The 22,198-nt window shown below is 56.1% G+C and overlaps 1 protein-coding gene across 5 annotated transcripts in view; it reads left to right on the top strand.

Moving 5' to 3' along the window:
• Positions 1-22,198, top strand: part of CFAP74 (cilia and flagella associated protein 74) — an 82,474-nt gene that overhangs the window by 59,222 nt on the left and 1,054 nt on the right. For 3 of the 5 annotated variants that reach the window (XM_082404513.1, XM_082404510.1, XM_082404511.1), the window contains exons 21-37: positions 6,132-6,253; positions 8,522-8,650; positions 8,866-8,953; positions 9,394-9,567; positions 10,311-10,444; positions 16,075-16,348; positions 17,431-17,529; positions 18,322-18,461; positions 19,070-19,204; positions 19,362-19,471; positions 19,601-19,656; positions 19,766-19,885; positions 20,172-20,327; positions 21,011-21,137; positions 21,281-21,435; positions 21,689-21,821; positions 22,067-22,197. In XM_082404513.1, coding sequence (XP_082260639.1) covers positions 6,132-6,253; positions 8,522-8,650; positions 8,866-8,953; positions 9,394-9,567; positions 10,311-10,444; positions 16,075-16,348; positions 17,431-17,529; positions 18,322-18,461; positions 19,070-19,204; positions 19,362-19,471; positions 19,601-19,656; positions 19,766-19,885; positions 20,172-20,327; positions 21,011-21,137; positions 21,281-21,435; positions 21,689-21,821; positions 22,067-22,197 — 2,283 coding nt within the window. Of the gene's footprint in view, positions 1-6,131; positions 6,254-8,521; positions 8,651-8,865; positions 8,954-9,362; positions 9,568-10,310; positions 10,445-16,074; positions 16,349-17,430; positions 17,530-18,321; positions 18,462-19,069; positions 19,205-19,361; positions 19,472-19,600; positions 19,657-19,765; positions 19,886-20,171; positions 20,328-21,010; positions 21,138-21,280; positions 21,436-21,688; positions 21,822-22,066; position 22,198 lie in introns of all 5 variants that reach the window. The other 2 variants (XM_082404509.1, XM_082404512.1) reach the window with 1 other exon arrangement.

Genomic DNA, 22,198 nt, shown 5'->3' on the forward strand with positions numbered 1-22,198 from the left:
TCACTAAGCATGATACCCTCTAGGTCCATCCATGTTGCTGCAAACATCAGGATTTCATTCTTTTCATGGCTGAGTAGTATTCTGTTGTATATATGCACCACGTCTTCTTTATCCATTCCTCTGTTGATGGACACTTAGGTTGCTTCCATATCTTAGCTATTGTAAATAATGCTGCCATGAACATTGGGGTGCATATATCTTTTCAAATTAGTGTTTTTGTTTCTTGCAGATGTATACCCAAGAGTGGAATTGCTGGGTCATATGGTAGTTCTATTTTTAGTTTTTTGAGGAATTTCCATACTGTTTTCCACAGTGGTTGCACCAGTTTACATTCCCACCAACAGTGCATGAGGGCTCCCTTTTCTCCACATCCTCTCCAATACTTGTTATTTGTAGACTTTTTGATGAAAGCCATTCTGACAGGTGTGAGGTGATATCTCATTGTGGCTTTGATTTGGATTTCCCTGATGGTGTCAATGCTGAGAATCTTTTTATGTGCCTGTTGACCATGTGCATGTCCTCTTTGGAAACATGTCTATTCAGGTCTTCTGCTCATTTTTTTTTAACTTGTTTATTTTTTTACTATTATTATTTTTTTTAATATTTCAGCTTACTTTTTTTTTTTTTAAACTTTGGGTTTATTTTATTTATTTATTTATGGCTGTGTTGGATCTTCATTTCTGTGCGAGGGCTTTCTCTAGTTGCGGCAAGTGGGGGCTACTCTTCATCGCGGTGCGCGGGCCTCTCATTATCGCGGCCTCTCTTGTTGCGGAGCACAGGCTCCAATCGCACAGGCTCAGTAATTGTGGCTCACGGGCCTAGTTGCTCCGCGGCATGTGGGATCCTCCCAGACCAGGGCTCGAACCCGTGTCCCCCGCACTGGCAGGCAGATTCCCAACCACTGCGCCACCAGGGAAGCCCCTTGTTTATTTTTTATTTTTTATTTTTTTGGCCATGCCACACAGCATGCGGGATCTTAGTTCCCTGACCAGGGATCAAACCCGGGCCCCCTGCAGTGGAAGCGTGGATTTCTAACTACTGGACCACCAGGGAATTCCCTTCTGCTCATTTTTTAATTAGATTGTTTGTTTTTTGATACTGGGTTTTATGAGCTGTTATATATATTTTGGATGTTAATCCCTTATCGTTCATATCATTTGCAAATACTTTCTCCCATTCAGTAGGTTGTCTTTTCAATTTTGTCAGTGGTTTCTTTCGCTGCACAAAAGCTTTTATGTTTAATTAGGTCCCATTTGTTTATTTTTGCTTTTGTTTCCTTTGCCTTGGGAGACAGATCCAAAAAAATACTGCTACAATTTATGTCAAAGAGTGTTCTGCCTACATTTTCTTCTAAAAGTTTTATAGCTTCTGGTCTTATATTTAGGTCTTTAATACATTTTGAGTGTATTTTTGTGTATGGTGTTAGAGAATGTTCTAATTTCATTCTTTTACATGTAACTGTCCGGTTTTCCCAGCACCACTTGTTGAAGAGACTGTCTTTTCTCCATTGTATGTTCTTTCCTCCTTTGTCATAGATTAGGTGACCATAAGCGCATGGGTTTATTTCTGGGTTCTCTTTCCTGTTTCATTGATCTATGTGTCTGTTTTTGTGCCAGTACCATGCAGTTTTGATGCTTGTAGCTTTGCAGTATAGGCTGGAGTCAGGGAGGGTGATTCCCCCAGCTCTGTTCTTTTTTGTCAAGATGCTTTGGCTTCCCTCCATGTTCCTTCCACACATCCATCTTCCCTTATGACCCAATCTTTGAGACATTCTGCTTACACTTTTTTTTTTAACATCTTTATTGGAGTATAACTGCTTTACAATGGTGTGTTAGTTTCTGCTTTATAACAAAGTGAATCAGCTATACATACACATATATCCCCATATCTCCTCCCTATTGCGTCTCCCTCCCACCCTCCCTATCCCACCCCTCTAGGTGGTCACAAAGCACCGAGCTGATCTCCCTGTGCTATGCGGCTGCTTCCCACTAGCTATCTATTTTACATTTGGTAGTGTATATATGTCCATGCCACTCTCTCACTTCGTCCCAGCTTACCCTTCCCCCTCCCCGTGTCCTCAAGTCTATTCTCTAAGTCTGCGTCTTTATTCCTGTCCTGCCCCTAGGTTCTTCAGATCCATTTTTCTTTCTTTTTTTTTTTTTTTAGATTCCGTAAATATGTGTTAGCATATGGTATTTGTTTTTCTCTTTCTGACTTACTTCACTTTGTATGACAGTCTCTAGGTCCATCCACCTCACTACAGATAACTCAGTTGTGTTCCTTTTTATGGCTGAGTCATATTCCATTGTATATATGTGCCACATCTTCTTTATCCATTCATCTGTTGATGGACACTTAGGTTGCTTCCATGTCCTGGCTATTGTAAATAGAGCTGCAATGAACATTTTGGTACATGACTCTTTTTGAATTATGGTTTTCTCAGGGTATATGCCCAGTAGTGGGATTGCTGGGTCGTATGGTAGTTCTATTTTTATTTTTTTAAGGAACCTCCATACTGTTCTCCATAGTGGCTGTATCAATTTACATTCCCACCAACAGTGCAAGAGGTCTCCTTACACTTCTAACAGAGGGCTCTGTTCAGCTGCTTTATTGTTTCATGCATGAGGGTTTATAGTTGTATTCTTATCGTGAATTGTGCCTTTCACCAGAACCAAACATCCCCCTTCATCCTGCTGCTCATGGCACCTCTATATCCAGCTGATCCCACAGTAACGACAGGGCCACTCCTGCTTTCCTCTGCTTCACCTTCACCTCATATCCCTTTGTCCTCCCTGCCCCCCGATATTTATCCTTTTTTAATGACTTCGTGTGTCTTTTAGGGGCCAGGTTTTGTCTGTGGACCCAGACTAATGTTGTCTGCCTTTAGGGGGAGAATCCAGTGCATTTGCAGCATAATATTGACACACTTCATTTTACTACTTCCATTAGTTTTGTCTACTATTCATTTTATCATATTGTTTCCTCACTTTCAGTTTTCTTGTTTTCATTGGTTTGATCAAGTTGCTACTTATTCCTTTTTTCCCTGTTATTTGGAAATCCTACTTTCCATTCAATGAACAGTCCCCTCCCCTTTCCCAGCCCTTAAATCCCACATGACTTTCTATTTCTTTTTTTTTTTTAATAAATTTATTTATTTTATTTATTTATTTTTGGCTGCATCGGGTCTTTGTTGCTGTGTGTGGGCTTTCTCTCTAGTTGCAGCGAGCGGAGACTACTCTTCGTTGTGGTGCGCGGGCTTCTCATTGCATTGGCTTCTCTTGTTGCAGAGCACAGGCTCTAGGCATGCAGGCTTCAGCAGTTGTGGCACACAGGCTCAGTAGCTGTGGCTCACAGGCTCTAGAGCTCAGGCTCAGTAGTTGTGGCACACGGGCTTAGTTGATCCGTGGCATGTGAGATCTTCCCAGACCAGGGCTCGAACCCATGTCCCCTGCAGGCAGGCGAATTCTTAACCCCTGTGCCACCAGGGAAGCCCTGACTTTCTATTTCTTAAGTGCAAGAGGACAATCCTCCAAGACGGACGGTACCCCAGCAGTTCACTCCACCAACACTTCCTTATGACCAAAATAAAACGTGATTTTGGGTCCCTTTTATTTACCCTCTTTCTTGGCCCTCAATGTCTCAGTTTCACTCAATTGTCATTAGAATTATTAGAATCTCCTCCGACTCTGCTCCCACTGCTTCAGGAGTTCTGACCCAACGCCGTGGTCCACGATTCCAGGCAGGTGGCCATCTCTGTCCGGGTGTGACCATTTGATGATTCTGTGCTCACCACACTCTCCTCTCCTCTCGCTATCAGGAGTCTCTGCTCTGGTGTGTTTCCCATATAGGAATGAGTCTGTCAGGAGCCAGGGATTTGAGACACAATATTCATTTATTTGTAACAGAAACCCCAAGGAATAGGCCATACCCTACAATACCCCACAATGTACCATAATACTCACACTGTTCCCACATGTCCACAGTACCCATGGAGTCCCACAGTTCCCCGCGGTACCCCCAGAGGTCCCCACAGAGCCCTTGCTGTGGTGTCAGGAAGGAACAAGGACCAGACCTGGGTAACTGAGCACTTGGAGAGGATGGCCTGGCCGGGGCTTTGACCTCGGGTCAAGGACCTGCCAGCCCACAGGGGCCCTGCCAGGCAAGCCGGGGCAGTGAACACCCTGACCACTCTCCTACCCCACCTCCTCACCCGGGGGTGGTGCACACGCAGCCCCTGGGGCGGCTCTCGGCCTCTGGGGGTGAATGGGGGTCTGGATTCCCATCCTGCCTGCCTGTTTTCCTGAGATGGGTCCCTCGTGACAGGTTCTGTGTTCTGCCGGCCTGCAGACCCCTCCCCAGGGGTGTGAGGACGCTGCCCACTGTCTCCGCGTGGGGATGGCCCCAGCGCAGGCTGGCCTTTCCTTTCCATGTCTGTGCCTTTCTTACCCTCCCTGGCTGGCTCCTCCGTAGACGGGGGCTTCCTGTGCCGACCACCCCGTCTGCTTCACGGACGCCTGTCCCCCAGCCTCGTATGTCACGTGTCACCGCATGTGTCCGCCTGCTCACCTGGTGCTGATTCAGGTGCCGGCGGGACCAGCCTCTTTCTGACCTGCCTGGCCGTGCGGTCAGGACGCTGCCCCGGGCTTCAGTGCCTCTCGGCAGCAGCCCCCCGCCCCCCTCGGTGGATCACCGTTCACCTGCTGTCACCACTGCCTTTGAGTGAAGTGGCCGTGCTTCTCCTCAGATCCCCTCCTGACTCTCCCAGCTGCTCCGTTTCTCTGGACATGCTTTCTTTTTATTCTGTCCATCTTGTCTCTGGCCCTGGAAATGGGTTGTATGTTTCAGTGACCCTGTGGCCTTGGATCCGGCGCTGGTGTGTTCTAAGGTCATGGTCCTGCAGGTGGTAGGAAGGGAAGCCCTCCACCCAGTTGTGTGGGCTGCTGGTCACTGTTCCTGCCTGAGGGGGGCTGCTGTGCACAGGCTCTCTCTGCAGGACACCCACAAATCCCAAGCTCCCGAGACCGAGGAGCTTGGTCTGACTGCAGGAAGCCGACACCAGGGTCCGAGGTGGGGAGAAGCACCTGTCTCCTGCGCCCTTCGAGAACCCTGAGCTTCCGTTTGTTTCAGCTGCATGTACTGCCTATGTGATGCATGAGTCTGTAATAAAACGGCTGTTGTTTTTTTTCGATAAATTTATTTATTTATTTGTTTTTTTATTTTTGGCCATATTGGGTCTTCGTTGCTGCGCGCAGGCTTCCTCTAGTTGTGGAGAGCAGGGGCTACTCTTCATTGCGGTGCACGGGCTTCTCATTGTGGTGGCTTCTCCTGTTGCGGAGCACGGGCTCTAGGCACGAGAGCTTCAGTAGCTGTGGCTCGCAGACCCTAGAGCACAGGCTCAGTAGTTGTGGCGCACGGGCTTAGTTGCTCCGCGGCATGTGGGATCTTCCCGGACCAGGGCTAGAACCCGTGTCCCCTGCATTGACAGGCGGATTCTTAACCACTGCGCCACCAGGCAAGCCCGGGTTTTTTTTGTTTTTTTGTTTTTAATTTTATTTATTAATTTATTTATGGCTGTGTTGAGTCTTCGTTTCTGTGCGAGGGCTTTCTATAGTTGCGGCGAGTGGGGGCCACTCTTCATCGCGGTGCGCAGGCCTCTCACCATCGTGGCCTCTCTTGTTGCGGGGCACAGGCTCCAGACGCGCAGGCTCAGCAATTGTGGCTCACGGGCCCAGTTGCTCCGCGGCATGTGGGATCTTCCCAGACCAGGGCTCGAACCCATGTCCCCTGCATTGGCAGGCGGATTCTCAACCACTGCGCCACCTGGGAAGCCCCCAGGTTTTTTTAAACAGCTGAAACTGTTGATACTTATGAAGCTGCGTGGTGGGCACATGACAATCCATCGTACCATTCTATCTTTTTATGTTTAAAAATTTTGAAAATAAAAAGGATTGTTTAAATTATATGATGTAAAAAGTGCCATAGATCTCCAAAACATGGCCAGTTTAATTATTCACCTTCCAGTTTTTGTAAGGGTCACAAAACACTGCTGCTGAGCTCTGCGTTAGCGCTCACGGGCACGCCTGCTCTGCCGATGGAAATACATGTTGTCGGATTTTCATGTTCAAATTCAGTTACATTTCAAAGTCGTCGGCGTTGCTATCGACGTGCCAGTCTGGGTGCCAAAGCCCAACGTAGACCTGAAGATCTGCATGTACGACCGGCTGTATCAGGACTCCATCCTCGTCCACACATGGTGAGCCCTCGGCAGGGGTGAGGTCACGGACCTCGGGGTGGGGGTCACCTGGGGTTACCCCGAGGGCCCACTGGAATCCCAGGGCCGTCACAGGAGGGAGGCTAGAGGACCAGAGTCAGACAGAGGTTGGCAGATGCTAGGCTGCTGGCCTTGAAGATGGGAGAGGGGCCGTGAGCCGAGGGACACGGTGCCTCCAGAAGCTGGAAAAGCCAGGAAACAATTCCCCACGGAGCCTCCCAGGGGACCAGCCCTGCCCGCAGCTGGGCTTCCACCCTGGGAGACTGTGTCCGGTTCTGACCTCCAGAACCACGAGAATAAGTCAGTGTTGTCACCCCTGTGTCTCTGGGGAGCTCGCCCCCCCACATGGCCAGGCCAGGCCCCTCTCGGACACAGACAGGGAAGGAGGTGTGTCCTCTGAAGAAAAGTGGACGGAGCCCCGAGACAAGAAGCATGTTTCATTCGCAGTGTTTTGCAAGGGCGTCCGGACACCACAGTTGTCATTTCTTTTTTACGCTCCTTTTAATTTTTAGTGAAGTTCAATTACATGGAGAAAAGCAGGCAAATCCTACAGTTAGAGCTTAATGGATTTTCATTAACCAAACACACCTGTGCACCTGGCAGGCTGCTGCCACCCAGGGCCCCGCTTCCAGCCTGGAGGGGGGGGCGATGGGCGGCCTGGGTGGAAACAGACTGGCACGTGCGCCAGCCGCTGGGTCCCTGGGCCTCAGCACTGCAAACGTCAGGGGCCTGTTCTCCCCGGGGAGCTGGGAACTCGGGACAGGACTCAGGTGGGTTTGGTCAGGAAACGAGGTTTTGCAGGGCTCTGGTCGGTTTACCTCGGGACGCAGAGTGTGTCCACTCCTGGGGCAGGGTGGAGACAGGGAGCAGGGGGGGTTGTGCTTTCTCAGCCCCTCCCCAAGGCACAGGCTCGACATCATACATTTGTGGAGTGATTTTATTATATTTTTTTAAAGTTTTTTTTAATGTGGACCATTTTTAAAGTCTTTATTGAATTTGTTACAATATTGCTTCTGTTTAACGTTTTGGCTTTTTGGCCGTGAGGCGTGTGGGATCCTAGCTCCCGGACCAGGGATCACACCCACACCCCCCACAGTGGAAGGCGACGTCTTAACCACTGGACCACCAGGGAGGTCCCTGTTGAGCGATTTTAGAATTCAGCATTCCTCACTTGTTTAATTTACCGGGTTTATGGACACAGGTGTAGCAAAGGAGCTCGTTCGCAATGACCCTGGTCACATTAACAGCTGCTTGAGGAGGAGCCCAGCCAGTGGGGAACCCGGGCGGGGCTGCTGCCTGCTGAGGGTGGGAGGGCCAGTCTGGGCACATTCCGTGGCAGGGGATGCCCAGTGCTGGGTGACACTGGGGCCAGAGGTCACTGAGGGGAGGGGCTTGGTGACACTGGGGTCAGAGGTCAAAGGTGCCCCCTTTTACTCCTCCTTGGCCAGGACCACCCAGGAGCCCGTGGATCTCCCAGGGGTCCCTGTCGGGCTGTGGGCTCTCCTTGCAGAGGGGCTCAGCCCTCAGGGTGAGGCCCCAGCAGCCACAAGGCAGGCCACGATCATCCCAGGTGGTTAAGGAGGTGCTGGAAGGCCTGGGAGGCTCTGGACCACGGCCCAGGGTTCCCAGGCAGCCCAGGAAGGGGCTCCCCCCCAGGCCTGGGGCAGCTTGCCCACCACCTTTCTTCCTGGAGACTGGAAGGCAGGAGGGGAGGGGGAGCGCACCGATGGGGGCTGTGGCCTGGGGTGGCTAGGATGGGGCGCTCCACGTGGCTGGCTGGGGGCACATCTGGCTTCTCTGGCTGGCCCTGAGCTGAAAACATGGACAAAAATTGGGGAAACTGCGGTCACTGGCCAAGGCCTGGCCGTCTGGGGACCTCCCGAGCGTCCTGCAGGGATCGTGCTGGCACGTGCCCACACCTGGGTGGGGAGGGCAAAACTCTGGGAGGGCCGGCGCCCACCCCCCAGGCCCCTGCACCCAGCACCTGCCCGGCGAGGGTCTTCCCAGAAAACACTAGGTTTCTGAGAACAGACTGGGTGCCTTTCAGTTGCGACGTTTTTATTTGTAAGGATTCCTCAGCAGATGTCACTTCAGGAAAACCTGCCCTTGGCGAGCAGGGCTCTGAAGACTCTCCAACAGTAGGGGGTGGGGGGCATCTGGGAGGGTGTGCCCTGGGTCCTGCGGGGTGGGTACAGGCCGACCCGCAGGGACCAAACGCGGCGTCGCCGGCCCGGCCCTCGGGCGCTGCAGGTCGAAGGCCGCCCTGCGCCTGAACTTCGAGGTGTGCAAGGAGCTGCAGGGCCACCTAGAACTCCTGCCCAAGACCGGCTACGTCCAGGCCCTGTCATCCTACTCGGTGCAGCTCAAGTTCCTGCCCAGGTGCGTGGCGCGGCGGGGTCCCTCCGCCCAGTGGGGGGGATTCTAGGTGAGAGCAGGAAGCTGGCTCGACGCCCACGTCGTGGCTCCTGTGTTTCTTACCTTTTATGTAATTTCTGGCTCTCGTCTGACTTCAAAGCACCCTCACAGTTCAGCATTTTGTCGTTTCGCAAATATAAAGAAGAAAAGAACATTCAAGTGCCTCCGGTCTCTTTCAGACGCTCCCTCCCGGAAGATGCCGGGAAGTATTTTGACAAGGAAAGCAGAGTCCTGGAGGCCCCGATGACTATCCGGGTGGCTGACCAGGTCTGTGTGGGGCACTTCTGGGAGCGCGGGCGCCCTTGGGGAGCAGAGGGCACAGGGGAGACGGAGGGAGGGTGTCTGTGGATCGGAGAGAGGCCCCGAGTGCTGTCCGGGGCTGGCAGGGCTGCCCCAGGGCACCCAAACACACACTCAGATCCAGGTGCCCAGGAGTGTGCACGTCCTCCGTACACACGCCACACGTGAGCACACGATGCACCGCACACGTAGACGCACAGGTGCACACGTGTGTGCACACGCGCACTCCTGCACCCACCCCCCCGTGCTGCCCGTCCCAAGCCAGGGGCCAGCAGGGAAGGGGGTGTGTCCCTGCAAGGTGCACCGTCGGGCATCAGCTCACAGCCAGGATGGTGCTGTTCTCATTTTTGGAAACACTTGCATAAACTGACCTCAGCGACCGGATGCGCTTGCCCTCCACACTTCAGATCAAACCCGTGGGGTTTACTGTCCACGCCATAGTCACCACCTCGGACCTGGAGCTCAGCCCCTCGGGGGTGGACTTCGGCTACTGCACCATCTACGAGGCCATCAGGACCCAAGTCAGCCTCTGCAACCATTCCCTCCTGCCCCAGGAGTTTGGGTTCGTCGGGCTCCCCAAGGTGCCTCGTGTGGTCAGAGCGGGAGGTTTGGGGCCTGGGCTGCTGCCCAGGGTCTAGGCGCCTGAGCCACTCCCGGACTCCACACTCACCTCCAGGCACCTTGGCCAGGGCCTCTCTCTGGCCGTCCCTCTCCTCATCGCCGCTGCCCCATCCCCACCTCACCCTGCCTCTCTTGCCCTCTGTCCGCCCGCTGCACCCTCAGGATCCAGAGTCCTCTCCCCGCCCTTCCTTCCGGGACTCTTGCCTGCCTCGCCCTGCAGGGCGGCCAAGACGAGGCCCAGGCCTGGCTGTCCTCACTCCTCCGGGGCCACGCCACCGAGGACCCCGCTGCCCACTCACATATATGCGGACACAGTCACACACACAGACACACTCACACACATATGTGTACATATGCATGCAGACACATACACGCACACTCATATCCACACGTGCTCGCATGCATGCAGATGCACACTCACACATATACACACTCACATACACACAAGTGCTCACGTGCATGCAGACACACACAGACATGCACGCACACCACCCTCTCACACACACTCATCTGCACACATGATCACATACACAGGGGCTCACACCCACGTAACACACTTACATACATGTAGCCACACACACATTCACACTGGCTCACACACTGCCACACCCCGGCCACACGCACGTCCACGCCGGCTCCCTGTGGCCCTGCCCAGCAGGTCACTGGGTTTTCGCTGTGGCATCCATGGTCTTCCGTCTGCCAGTTTGTGGACATCCAGCCCAATGACGGGTTCGGAACGATCCTGCCGCTGGAAACTCTGCAACTCGATGTAATCTTTCAGCCCACCAAGGCCAAGGAGTACAACTTCGAGCTCGTCTGCAAGTCAGAGATTAACCGGTGAGCTTGGCAGGAGGGGGCGCATGGAGAGCCCTGGCAGCCAGCCTGGGAGGAGCCGCCCCTGGCCGTCCAGGCTGACCACAGGGCTGGGCAACAGTGCCGGCCTCAGGAAGCTTAGACCCAGGTCCGTACGCCTGGGATCCAGGCTGCCTCGCAGGCGTGTGTGCCGTGCACGTGTGTGAGTGCACCGGTGGGCGTGTGTGCCGTGCACGTGTGTGAGTGCACTGGTGGGCGTGTGTGAGTGTACACGTGTGTGAGCGCACCGGTGGGCGTGTGTGCCGTGCACGTGTGTGAGCGCACCGGTGGGCGTGTGTGCCGTGCACGTGTGTGAGCGCACCGGTGGGCATGTGTGAGCGTGCACGTGTGTGAGCGCACCGGTGGGCGTGTGTGCCGTGCACGCGTGTGAGTGCACCGGTGGGCGTGTGTGCCGTGCACGTGTGTGAGTGCACCGGTGGGCGTGTGTGAGTGTGCACGTGTGTGAGCGCACCGGTGGGCGTGTGTGAGTGTGCACGTGTGTGAGCGCACCGGTGGGCGTGTGTGAGTGTGCACGTGTGTGAGCGCACCGGTGGGCGTGTGTGCCGTGCACGTGTGTGAGCGCACCGGTGGGCGTGTGTGAGCGTGCAGAGCATCCCCTGGGCGCGAGCCCCACTTGCCCTCACGCGCCGTGTGATGGGCCAGCCTCTGGGCCTCCCTGGCCTCCGTGTCTACCCTGAGGACTGGGGCTGAGACGGTGCTGGGGAGAGAAATGGGCTGGACGTGGAGGGGCACAAGGGCCCTTGGGATCATCAGCCTCTGGTGGGGAATGTGCTGGGCGTCCCGCCCCCGTGGAGCCAGCCCCGCTGCCCCTCTCCTTCCCTTCCTCTCCAGTCCCCACCCACATTCCAGCCGAGCTGCTGCTTGGTCCTGGCCCGGGGCCTGGGCAGCCCTGCGTAGGGTCGGGCTGGCGCCCTCCTCCAGCCGGGCATGTGGCCACGGCGCGACAGGCGAGCCCAGGATGTGACGCACCTGAGGGAAAGCAGGAAGGGGTTCACGGCGGTGATCTTTGGGAGCAAAGTGCAGAGTTAAAACCCGTGGAGGAAACCCAGGCACCAGACTCCGCCACCCTGCTGCGTCCCACTGCCCTCCCCTCCCCTCGGACTTAGTGACCCGCCCGTGGGCTGGGACTCTTCTGGGCTTGTTCACAACTCTCTCAGCCTCTGGAAAACAAGCCCCAGGAAATGAGGGGATTGTGAGATAACCTCAGTACTCAGGACGGGCTCTGACCTATGGTAGAAGCTCCATAGATGTTTGCTGATTGAATGTGCCTTTAGTGTTTCTTCAAGAACTATCTACGTATAAATTGAAACTGCCAAAAACTCAGCCAGGAGCCGTCTTGGGGAGGCTAGAAAAGCTCGAACTGTGAGGCCTCAGGAATTAAAGCAGTGCGTGCGGAGCCCAGAGGAGATAGATAGATAGATAAATAAATATTTAGGCAAAAGAATTGTTTTAAACATGACAGAAAAGGAAACAAAAATGGGCAATAAATAAATATATATATATATATATATATATATATATATTTTTTTTTTTTTTTTTTTTTTTTTTCCCCTAGGAAGAGATGGCTTTATTTTTCTGCCAGGCAGAAGGGAAGACACAGCAGGCTAGTGCCTCAAGAACAGTGCCCCCACTCCTTCACAAAGCAGTCACAGCTGCCATCAGGCAGCCCCGCAATTGGGTCTTTTTGTCTCTGGGTTACTGGCCTGCAACTTTTTTTCTGAAATGCAAATGCTACAAGGGGTGATTTGCTACAAGGGAGTGCAGGATGTAATTCACATAGTGTTAAAGAGTAATAGGTTAGCTTTGTGAAGTACAAATCTAGTTACAGACACTACAGATTAGTAACAGTTAAAAAAAAAAAAAACTAGGAGTGATTAACTCTTTCAGGCCAGTTTATGTTTCTTCTCTAGCCTGTTCACTGCTCCCTTTATTTTCCTTGTTCTCAGGAGAGGGAAAACTTCATTTCTATTTTTGCTGCAAACTAATTCCCCACTGCTAGTTCATTCCCTCCATATCAATGGAGGAAGGGAAACGGGCGTCGTTCTTGTCTGGCTGAGGACAAAACTTCAGTTTTGCTCCACTTGACAAACACCAGCTGTCCGGCCCAGGGGCCCATCTATCTCCTATTTCAAACCGCCGCCCCCCCCCCCCCGGCAAGAGACGTGAACCCCAAGAAATCTTTATTGGGAGGATGAGGGATGACGGCCTGTCTTCTGTAGCTTCTTCAGGGTGGCAAGGGGCTCGTAGACCCTACTTAGTTGGGGTCATGGAGCTCTCGCCCTGTCTAATTAAGGGCCTCAGGGTGACTTCTGTTGTTGTTTTGGCAGGATCTGTTCTGAGAAATGGCTGGAATCTTTGCATCATCATTATCTTGATGTAAACCTATTGTAATCTGATAAGGGTCCTTCCATCCAGTTTGGAGACAGTCCTTTAAATTATGTCTTTTCCAGTATGTATAATGCCCTGGTTGTAGGTCGTGGGGCATCTGATCAGATCTAGGTGAATTCCTCCCTTTTCAAGTTCCCGAAAATACCTTGAGATTTCTGTACCTCTTAGTGAGGTAGTCTTCCTAATTTATCTGCTAAAGCTGCTGGGGACCCAAGAGTTTCCAGTCTCGTAGGTGCTGACGGGTGCGTCACGGCTTCCGTATGCACTCTTTCTGAACCTCCAATATTTAGTGTTTTCTCGGAGTGGAAGTCCAGGCCAGCGTGGGCAAGAGAAGAGAAGGTGTCCTCAAGGCAAAAGAAGCCTCGGCAGCTGCTAGGTCAGCCTCTCCCCCGTTCTCCACCGCAGCCTTGGAGTTCCGCAGCGGAGTCGGCGGGCTGGGTGTGGTCAGGCACAGCCCTGTGGCAGGGAGTCCGTGGCGATCTGGACTCAGAGATAGCCTCCAACCCTCCGCTCTCCTGAAGGAGGCTGGCGTGGACAGAGATTCCCGAGCTTCTGATCAAGCCAAGGGGCCCTGTGGGGCCCAATAAATATATTTTTAAATGCAAAAAAAATTTTTTTTAAGTTTAAAAGCTTCCCAAAATGAAAGATGCAGATGGCTTCACTGATGAGTTCTTCCAAACATTTAAAGAAAAAATGATGCCAATTTTACACAGATCTTCCAGAGAACAGGAGAAGATGGGAAATCTTGCTGCCCTCAGCCCAGTGCTGCTGCTGCTGATGATGATGTTAATGATGATGATGATGGAGATGGAGGTGGTGATGACGGTGATGTTGATAATGATGGTGATTATGATGATGGTGGTGGTGATGATGGTGGTGATGATGGTGATGATGGAGATGGATGTGGTGATGATGGTGATGTTGATAATGATGGTGATGATAGTGATGATGATAGTGATGGTAACGATGATGATGGTGATGGTGGTGATGATGATGATGGTGGTGATGCTGATGATAGCGATGGTGATGATGATGGTGATGGTGGTGATGATGGTAGTGGTGGTGACGATGATGATGGTGGTGATGGTGATGATAATGGTGGTGGTGATGCAGATGATAGTGATGGTGATGGTGGTGATGGTGGTGATGATGATGGTGGTGATGATGGTGGTGGTGATGATGATGGTGATGATGGTGGTGCTGGTGGTGATGGTAGTGACGATGATGATGGTGGTGATGGTGATGATGGGGATGATGATGATGGGGATGAAGGTGATGATGATGATGGGGATGATGAAGATGGTGATGGTGATGATGTTGATGATGATGATGGTGGTGATGGTGATGATGGTGATGATGATGGGGATGAAGGTGATGATGATGATGATGGTGATGATGATGATGGTGGTGATGGTGATGATGGGGATGATGATGGTGGTGATGATGATGATGGTGATGGTGATGATGGTGATGGTGATGATGGTGATGATGATGATGATGGTGATGATGATGATGATGGTGATGATGGTGATGATGATAATGGTGATGGTGATGACATTCTGGAGGTCAGGCACACCCCCAGAGCAGGGCTGATTGTCCCCTGGGCCTGTCCCCTGTGACGGGCACCAGCTGCCTGTGTGACCAGATAAAAGAAGCTGGAGGCTCGCACGCAGCTAAGCAGGGAGGCCAGGCACGTTGCATGTGTGCCTCTGGGGTCAGGAGAACATTCCCCACACGCTGATGGGCTCATCTCACCTCAGTGGTTTTTGAGGGGGAGAGAAACATGTATAGCGTGCACGGAGATAAAAGCATTTTCTCAGCAAACGTGGCACTGGGTGTCCTGGGTGAACCCGCTGCCTGCAGGTCACAGTATCTGCCTGGGCCTGGGTGACGGGACCTGACGGTCTTTCCCTGCAGCAAAGTGGAGCAGGACCTGAGAGAGCCACGGGGGGCTCCTCAGAGGGACATCGTAAGACGAATGGTCACAAGAATGGAAAGGAAGGGGCTGGAGGGGACTTGGGTGGGCCCCCCACCCCCAGTTCCCAGGTCAACGGAGCAAGGCCACAGGCCGCGTCCCTCACAGGCCCTTGAACCAGCCGGGAAACAGCTCCATCACCTTCCTGAAGTGACTCCAGGCAGCTCATACTTTTTATATGTAATGATTATCGCATTCCATACATTTGTGCTTTTTCAATTAATTAATTTCTAACAATAACCTCAATGACATCTCCACCCAGAAGGAATTTTTTTAACATTTAGAGCCTGTGGTCACAGGACACAAAAATATACATTGAAATATTTCAACCTATGAACACATTTTTGTTACGGACAGTATGACAGGGCCATTGACATCACCTCATAAAGCATTAAAACGTATGTAATTAGGATAAAATCCAAAGGCACGAGTGCAATGGAAATAGAGTTCAAAGAAACATGGAATGTAAATTTCCCACTGGTTAAAATACCAAATATCTGTTCTTTTTTTAAAACCAAATGGTGGCAAGAATCAATTCACTATGGTATATAGATTCCCATGTTTATGTTTAAAGGGTAATTTATCAGGTTTTTTTTAATATTTATTTATTTGGCTGTGCCGGGTCTTAGTTGTGGCATGCAGGATCTTTAGTTGCAAAATGTGGGATCTAGTTCCCTGACCAGGGATCAAACCCAGGCCCCCTGCATTGGGAGTGCAGAGTCTTAACCACTGGACCACCAGGGAAGTCCCCTATCAGTTTTATTTTTTTAATTTTTTTATTTTTTTTTGGCTGTGTTGGGTCTTCGTTTCTGTGCGAGGGCTTTCTCCAGTTGAGGCAAGCGGGGGCCACTCTTCATCGCGGTGCGCGGGCCTCTCACTGTTGCGGCCTCTCTTGTTGCGGAGCACAGGCTCCAGACGCGCAGGCTCAGTAGTTGTGGCTCACGGGCCTAGTTGCTCCGCGGCATGTGGGATCTTCCCAGACCAGGGCTCGAACCCGTGTCCCCTGCATTGGCAGGCAGATTCTCAACCACTGCGCCACCAGGGAAGCCCCAGTTTTAGTTTTTAAATGTCAGTGAATATTTAAGGAAATAAGCCAGAAATTACCTCCTTTGCAACTGTTTAAACTTGTGATTAGAATTTTAACTATCTAATTAAAATGTGCACAGGGGCACAAAGTATTTTCAAAATTTACTAAAATTTTGAGCTGAGCTGCCCACGCTGTCACTTCCAGGTGCTTCAAGCTGACGTGCCGGGCCGTGGGTGTCCACCCGCCCCTGGAGCTGTCCCACTACCAGGTCAAGTTTGCGGCCACCTCCTTGTATGACACGTCGGTGGCCACCCTGTACGTCATCAACTCCCGCCTGAGCAAGAACTCACCGACGCCCTTGGTGCCCCGCATCAGCTTGGAGGACGCGTCCCAGGGGCCCACGTCTTTCGAGTTCCTGCTGCCCCCAGACTCCCCCATCACCATCTCACCCTCGGTGGGCACCGTGTGGCCAGGAAAGGTGGGTGTGGGCCCCACGGGTGGGCCGGGGCGGGGCCAGCCCAGGGGGCCGGTCTCTACTCACCCTGGACCGCAGCGATTCAACCAGAGAGCAGACGTGGAGATCAACCTGGATGCTTATCAGACCCAAGCAGGCCACGGTGCCCTCCGCCCGGCCCAACTTGGCCCCAGAGGTGGGGCACCCACGGGCAGCTGACCCCACAGGCCCCTGGCTGGAGGCTCCAGCAGCTCAGGCTGAGGGAAGGTGTGCAGCCCTTGGGTCTCACAGCAGATGGGCACAGAGGCCACACAGCGCCTGGTCGCCAGGAGCACAGGTGCCTGTCCACTGGTTGATGGGTGAAAGGTTTCCCCACCACTGCTTTTGCTGATAAAGCAGAAAGAGCCCGGGCCTGGAGGCAGAGACTCCCCGGGGCCATCACAGCCTCTCTGAGCTGAATTCCTTACCTTCAAGAGTCAGGGGTGACAGCCACTGTGAGGGGACTCAGTGGGGAGGGGCACGTGCAGGTCCTGGACCCTGGCAGTGTTTCAGTAAGTGATTATTGAAATGCATTTTATTAAACTGAGCAAATTCAGCTTAAGTCATGGGTCTCCTCTCCAAGGGGGTTACTGCAGCCGTTACCCACCCCTGCTCCCTTGCTGCACTGAGCACGGGGCAGGCCGTGGTGAGCGAACCCCCTTGGGGACCCGGGGCCGTCCCAGGGGGTGGACTTCGAGGTGGACGTGCTTCAGGAAGGGGGGTGGGTGAGGGTGCAGGGACTCACCCCCAAGTCTCAGTGGCTGAACACAAACGTTCCCTTCTCACTCGTGCCCCGTGGGCAGTGGGCTGGTCCGTCACGGGGACCGCCCCCCCCCGCATGGTGAGAGGGGCTGGGTGATCATGTCTGCAGCCACCCCAACTTCCGGGGGCAGAGGTCAGGAAGGACCTTCCAGAAGGGCTCGTCTAAGCTGAGACCCCCAAAGAAGAGATGGGGTATCAGCCCAGGATGTCCAAGAGCGTGACCAGGGGATCCCGGCGGCGGTGGCAGCAGGGTGCTGGGGGGCACCCACAGGGGCCCCTCTGCCCTCCGGCCTCTCTCCTCACAGAGGTGCCTGGTCCGGGTGGCCTTCCGGCCCGTGCTGCCCAGCGAGCTGATCCACCAGGAAGCCTTACAGGCCCTGACCAAAGAAGCTGAGGCCAAATCGGTACATGGCGGGGGGGCGGGGGGAGCCTGCGGGGGACGGGGGTGCTGCCCGCTGTGCACCAGGCCGCTGCACAAAGGCTTGGGAACAAACCCCACCGGCCTTGAGGCTGGGGGGCCAGGGGGTCAGGAGCCCTGGGCAGACTTTTCTGGAGCCTTGTGTGTGTGGAACTGTTTCAAGAGGTTAACACTTTTTCTTGGCAAGGCCCCTCCCTCCCCTCTTGAAAGCATCGGTAGGCGGGGTGGATCCCCAGACGGTGGTCCCGGGAGGGTGGGCCGGGCCCCTCTGCACTGGTTAGCAGGGGGCTTGCCCTTACAATGGAGGGGGAACAGGTAAACCTCAAAGGGGCCTGTGGATCCTAGCAAGCTCAGGCCTGGAGAGACAGCCACCGCCGGGCTCCTGCCGGGAAAGGGCGTCCAGCAGAGCGGGGCAGTCACAGCCCAGGGCCTGCCTGCTGCCGCCCTGGGGACGCAGAGAGCCCCGCAACTCCCCCCGGCCTCTGGGTCCTGATCGTGAGCACCCGTGCTGTCACAGCAAGCGCAGGACGAGGGGCAGGGCCTGCAGCCTGCTGGCAGGGCACAGGGACCAGGACCCCCAGTTCGGCCAGCCCTCCGCCCTGCCCTGCCCCGGGCCTCGGTCTCCCCGATGGTAAAGACAGACACTGGGGTCTCCGCACCTGCCGGCGGTCTCCCCCAGGGCGCCGCTTGGAGTTTGGGCCCCTGGGGTCCTGCCCTGGGCGGTCTGCCGGGAGCAGAGTCCCCGGGGAAGCCCCACTGTTGGCCTCCCACCTCGCAGTCCCAACAGGACATGGCCACCCAGAGGAAGGACCAGCGGAGACAGTCCTTCTCCACACTGCGGCTGCAGAACCGAGACCGGCTGTTCCAGGCCTCTGCCTCCCAGCCCCCGGAGCTGCAGAAAGAGGACCTCACGTCCAGGTGGGCCCGAGAGAAGGCTGCCCCCCACAGAGACTTCCCCCACCTGGAGCAGAGCTGTTTTGAGCCTTGTGACTGGAAGTCCGGGGTGGGGCTGGCTTCAGGTACAGCTGGAACCAGGAGCTGCCTTCCTGGGCACCTGCTCACCTCCTTCCCCTAGGGCCCAGGGTCCCTGTGAACAACTTCAGTCCAGGGGCTGGGGAGATGCTGAGCCCCTGACTCCCATGTTCCCAGCTCAGCAACCCCAGCCTCCCCAGCTGCCAAACGAGCTCCAGAGAACTCCAATGGGCTTGAGCCACTTGCCAGCCCTGGACCCTTGCCTGTGGCTCCAGGAACATGGCTCTCTGGTTAGGTGCCTGACCGGACCCTGGGGGAGGGGGGAGGCCGCCACAGCAACCAGGGAAGGGGTGAGAAAACCAGCTGGTCAGACAAAACTGGGACAGCCACAGCCTGGGCCACAGCGTGGCCCCCCAAGGCTGCCACCCCATACCCTCTGGCCCAGGGCCCAGGGCCCTGGGGAGCAGGCATGGCCTTATGGACCCCTCCATGGAGGGCAGCGTGGGGCAGCCTAGGGATAGGGGTGTGAGAGTACCTTGCCGGTTCCACTGCAGCTCCCAGGAGTACCAGGCTGCGCAGGCCACGCTGACCAGATCTTTCCAGGGGAAGTTTGACAAGTTTGTGGTCCCCTGTGTTGTTGCCAGTGGTGACACCAAAGGAAGGAAGGGGACGGAACCCCTGAGCTTCAGGTGCGGTGCTCTGGGCAGGGTGGGGCGTGGTTGGCCAAGAAGGCACTGTCCCCGCTCTGCAACCCCCCAGATCTGGGCGGGGCCAGCATGGGGTCAGGCTGAGAGGGCGGGGCATGCGGTGCCCACTCCGCCCTCAGCAGCTACCCGCCGCCCCCAGTCCCCACAACACCGTGTACCTGGAGCTGTGGTGTCCAGCGGTAGCACCATCCATTGTGGTGACGTCCGACAAAGGCAAGACCATCGCTGACTTCGGCGACATCGCTGTAGGTGTGTCCTGATCAGGCCCAGCCCCTCACGACCATCCCCCACCCATAGGGACCCAGGCACCCCGTCACCGCCTGAGCTCCCACGCCCCACCCCCAGGCCTGGGGCAGCGACCTGACTCCCCCGTTTCAGGACACCACGGCATAAAGAAGGTCTCCATCCAGAACATCTCCCCCGAGGGTCTCGACGTATCCTTGTCCATACCCGGCCCAGGCAGCCTGCTGCAGGGGTACAGGGGTGTCTGGTGAAGGGCTGCGGCCCCGTACTTGCCACCCATCCTTGACGCTGGGCCATCAGCTGGAGTACTCCGTGCTGAACCCCAACGGCCCCTTTGTCCTGCTGAACCCCATCAGCAAGCTGGCGTCTGGAGAGACCCGGATCCTGAAGCTGTCCTTCTCCCCCCGTGAGAGCGTCCTGGTGAGTCCTAGGCCCACCCTGAGCCGGGCTGCAGCCTTGGGGCTCCACGGCCCCATTCTCCACTCTGCACACCTGCCAAGTGCCCAGGCCCGTAGGCATCCAGCCAGGCCCCAGGAGCCGCTGGTCCTCCTGGGCCCTGGCCTCTTGCTGGAAGGAGGAGGAGAAGGCCAGGGAGCTCCAAGCCGTCTTAGGTCCCGCACGCCCTGACCCGGCTGCTCCGAGACAGAGCTCCCACACCTGCCTCTGACACGTGTCTGCTCCACGCTAAGGGACGTGGTCTCCACAGGCCCAGGAAATGCTGGATGTCATCACCAAGAGAGGCACGCTCTCCCTGGCCCTCGTGGGCACAGGCGTGGCATCCGTGACCACGTGCTCCATTGAAGGAGGCGTCCTCAACATGGGCTACGCGATCGCCGGAGAATCCACCTCCGCGGGCTTCAAGGTAAAGTGCGTGGTGGGGACCCGGTGCCTGCCCCGCCTCCTGGGAGGGGTCGTGCCCCAGGAGGGGGTCAGCCCTGCCTTGGTCAGGGAGCCAGTGCGGGTGGAGGCCGCTCCCACCCCACCCCCCAGCAGCGGTCACCTCCACGGCCCTCTGTAGCCGGAGAAGCTGAGGATGCACGCCCTCCTCCCCCACCTCCCCGGTCCCTCTGCTGCCCGGCCTCCTCGCTGCTCCCGTCCTCCTGCCTCAGGGCCTTTGCGTGGGCTGCCCCGCCTGGGATCGGGGGAGCTCAGCTCAGGGGCAGCTCAGGGGAGGGGCCGTGTGGGCTCCCCAATCCGGGCAGGAAGAGGCACGCCTGGCTCTCGCTGCTTCCCCAGGGTCTGAGGGACATGCCAACCTCAGGATGAAGCCACCCACAGGGCACCTGCCTCCTTGCCCGGTTTAGTCCAGGTCCTGACAGCAGAGCCCAGGCCAGGGACTCCCGGAAATGTTTTATGGGGGGATGGGGTGCTCTCAGGGGAAGAGGGTGAGGGCAGAGAAGAACCTGGGCAGGGATGCTGGTTCGGCTGAAGGCCAGCCTGAGCCTGACTGCCCAGGGTGTGGCCCGCGGGCAGCAGAGGGAGCTGAGACCTGGTGGCAGCAGCCTGGCCATCGGCTGGCCAGTGACTGAGCCCTGCTCCTTGCAGCTGCAAAACAATTCCCCGCTGCCCATCAAGTTCTCCGTGCAGTTGGACAGCCTCTCCACCAGGAGCGGAGACCAGCACCGGCTGCCGCAGTTCCTGGCCTCCCCGGCCCAGAGGACGGAAGTCGTGGGTGAGCTTGGCCGGCTGGGGGTGTGACCGCTGCTGGGGAGGAGCCAGTCGAAGCGGGCGACTGTGCGGGGCGTGGGGGTGCGGGGCTGGGGGGCGCTGGGCGCTGCAGGGGGAGCCGGACCTGCCAGGCCTCCCTGCCCCCAGGCACGCAGAACTACAGCGGCCAGAGCGTGTTCAGCGTGGTCCCGGTGGAGGGCGTCATGGAGCCGGGCAGGGCGCAGGACTTCACCGTGACCTTCAGCCCGGACCACGAGAGCCTGTACTTCTCTGACCGGCTTCAGGTCATGCTCTTCGAAAAGGTGCGGCTCCAGGAGCCCAGCCTGGACCCCTGCTCCCGGCCCCACCCGCCGCGTCCGTGTGTCTGAGGCCCTCGCCCTCCCCCGAACGGCCCCACATTGGAGGCCTGTTGCCTGGGGGCTCTGCGTCAGGTTGGGGGTCATGAGGTGGAGAGACCGGAGTCTCGGGTCCCACAGGCCTGCACCCCAGCACTGCCCACTCCCGGAGCCCCATTCGCAGGGTCGCGGAACGAGTCTGCTGTGCTCCTGCCCCCAGAAAATCTCCCACCAGATCCTCCTGAAGGGCGCGGCCCGCAAGCACACGATGTTTGTGGAGGGCGGAGACCCCCTGGATGTGCCTGTGGAGTCCCTGACCGTGATGCCTGCCTTCGACCCCCAGCGCAGAGAGGGTGAGCCCTCTGAAGTGCTGGGAGCCCCGGTGGGGGCGGGGGCGACAGTAGGAGGACCAGTCCTGCCCTGACCGCACCCTTGGCCCTGGGGGCCTGCGAGTAGGGCCAGCGTTCCTGGCCCATCCCCCAAAGCGGGCTGTCCTCCCCCAGCCCTGCCCACTATCCTTGCCTGACCCGGCAGCTCCTGCACTCGCTTGGTGGTACCCCCCCTGCCCTGAGCCCCCAGCCAGGCCCTCCCTCTCCAGAAGCTGAGGAGCTGAAGCCCATCCTGGTAACCCTGGACTACGTCCAGCTGGGCACGGACACGCCGGCCCCGCCTGCCACCCGAGAACTGCAGGTGGGCTGCATCCGGACCACCCAGCTGTCCCCGAAGAAGG

The sequence above is a fragment of the Balaenoptera borealis genome, assembly GCF_965194805.1.
Source record: "Balaenoptera borealis genome assembly, chromosome: 1".
Classification (NCBI taxonomy): domain Eukaryota; kingdom Metazoa; phylum Chordata; class Mammalia; order Artiodactyla; family Balaenopteridae; genus Balaenoptera; species Balaenoptera borealis.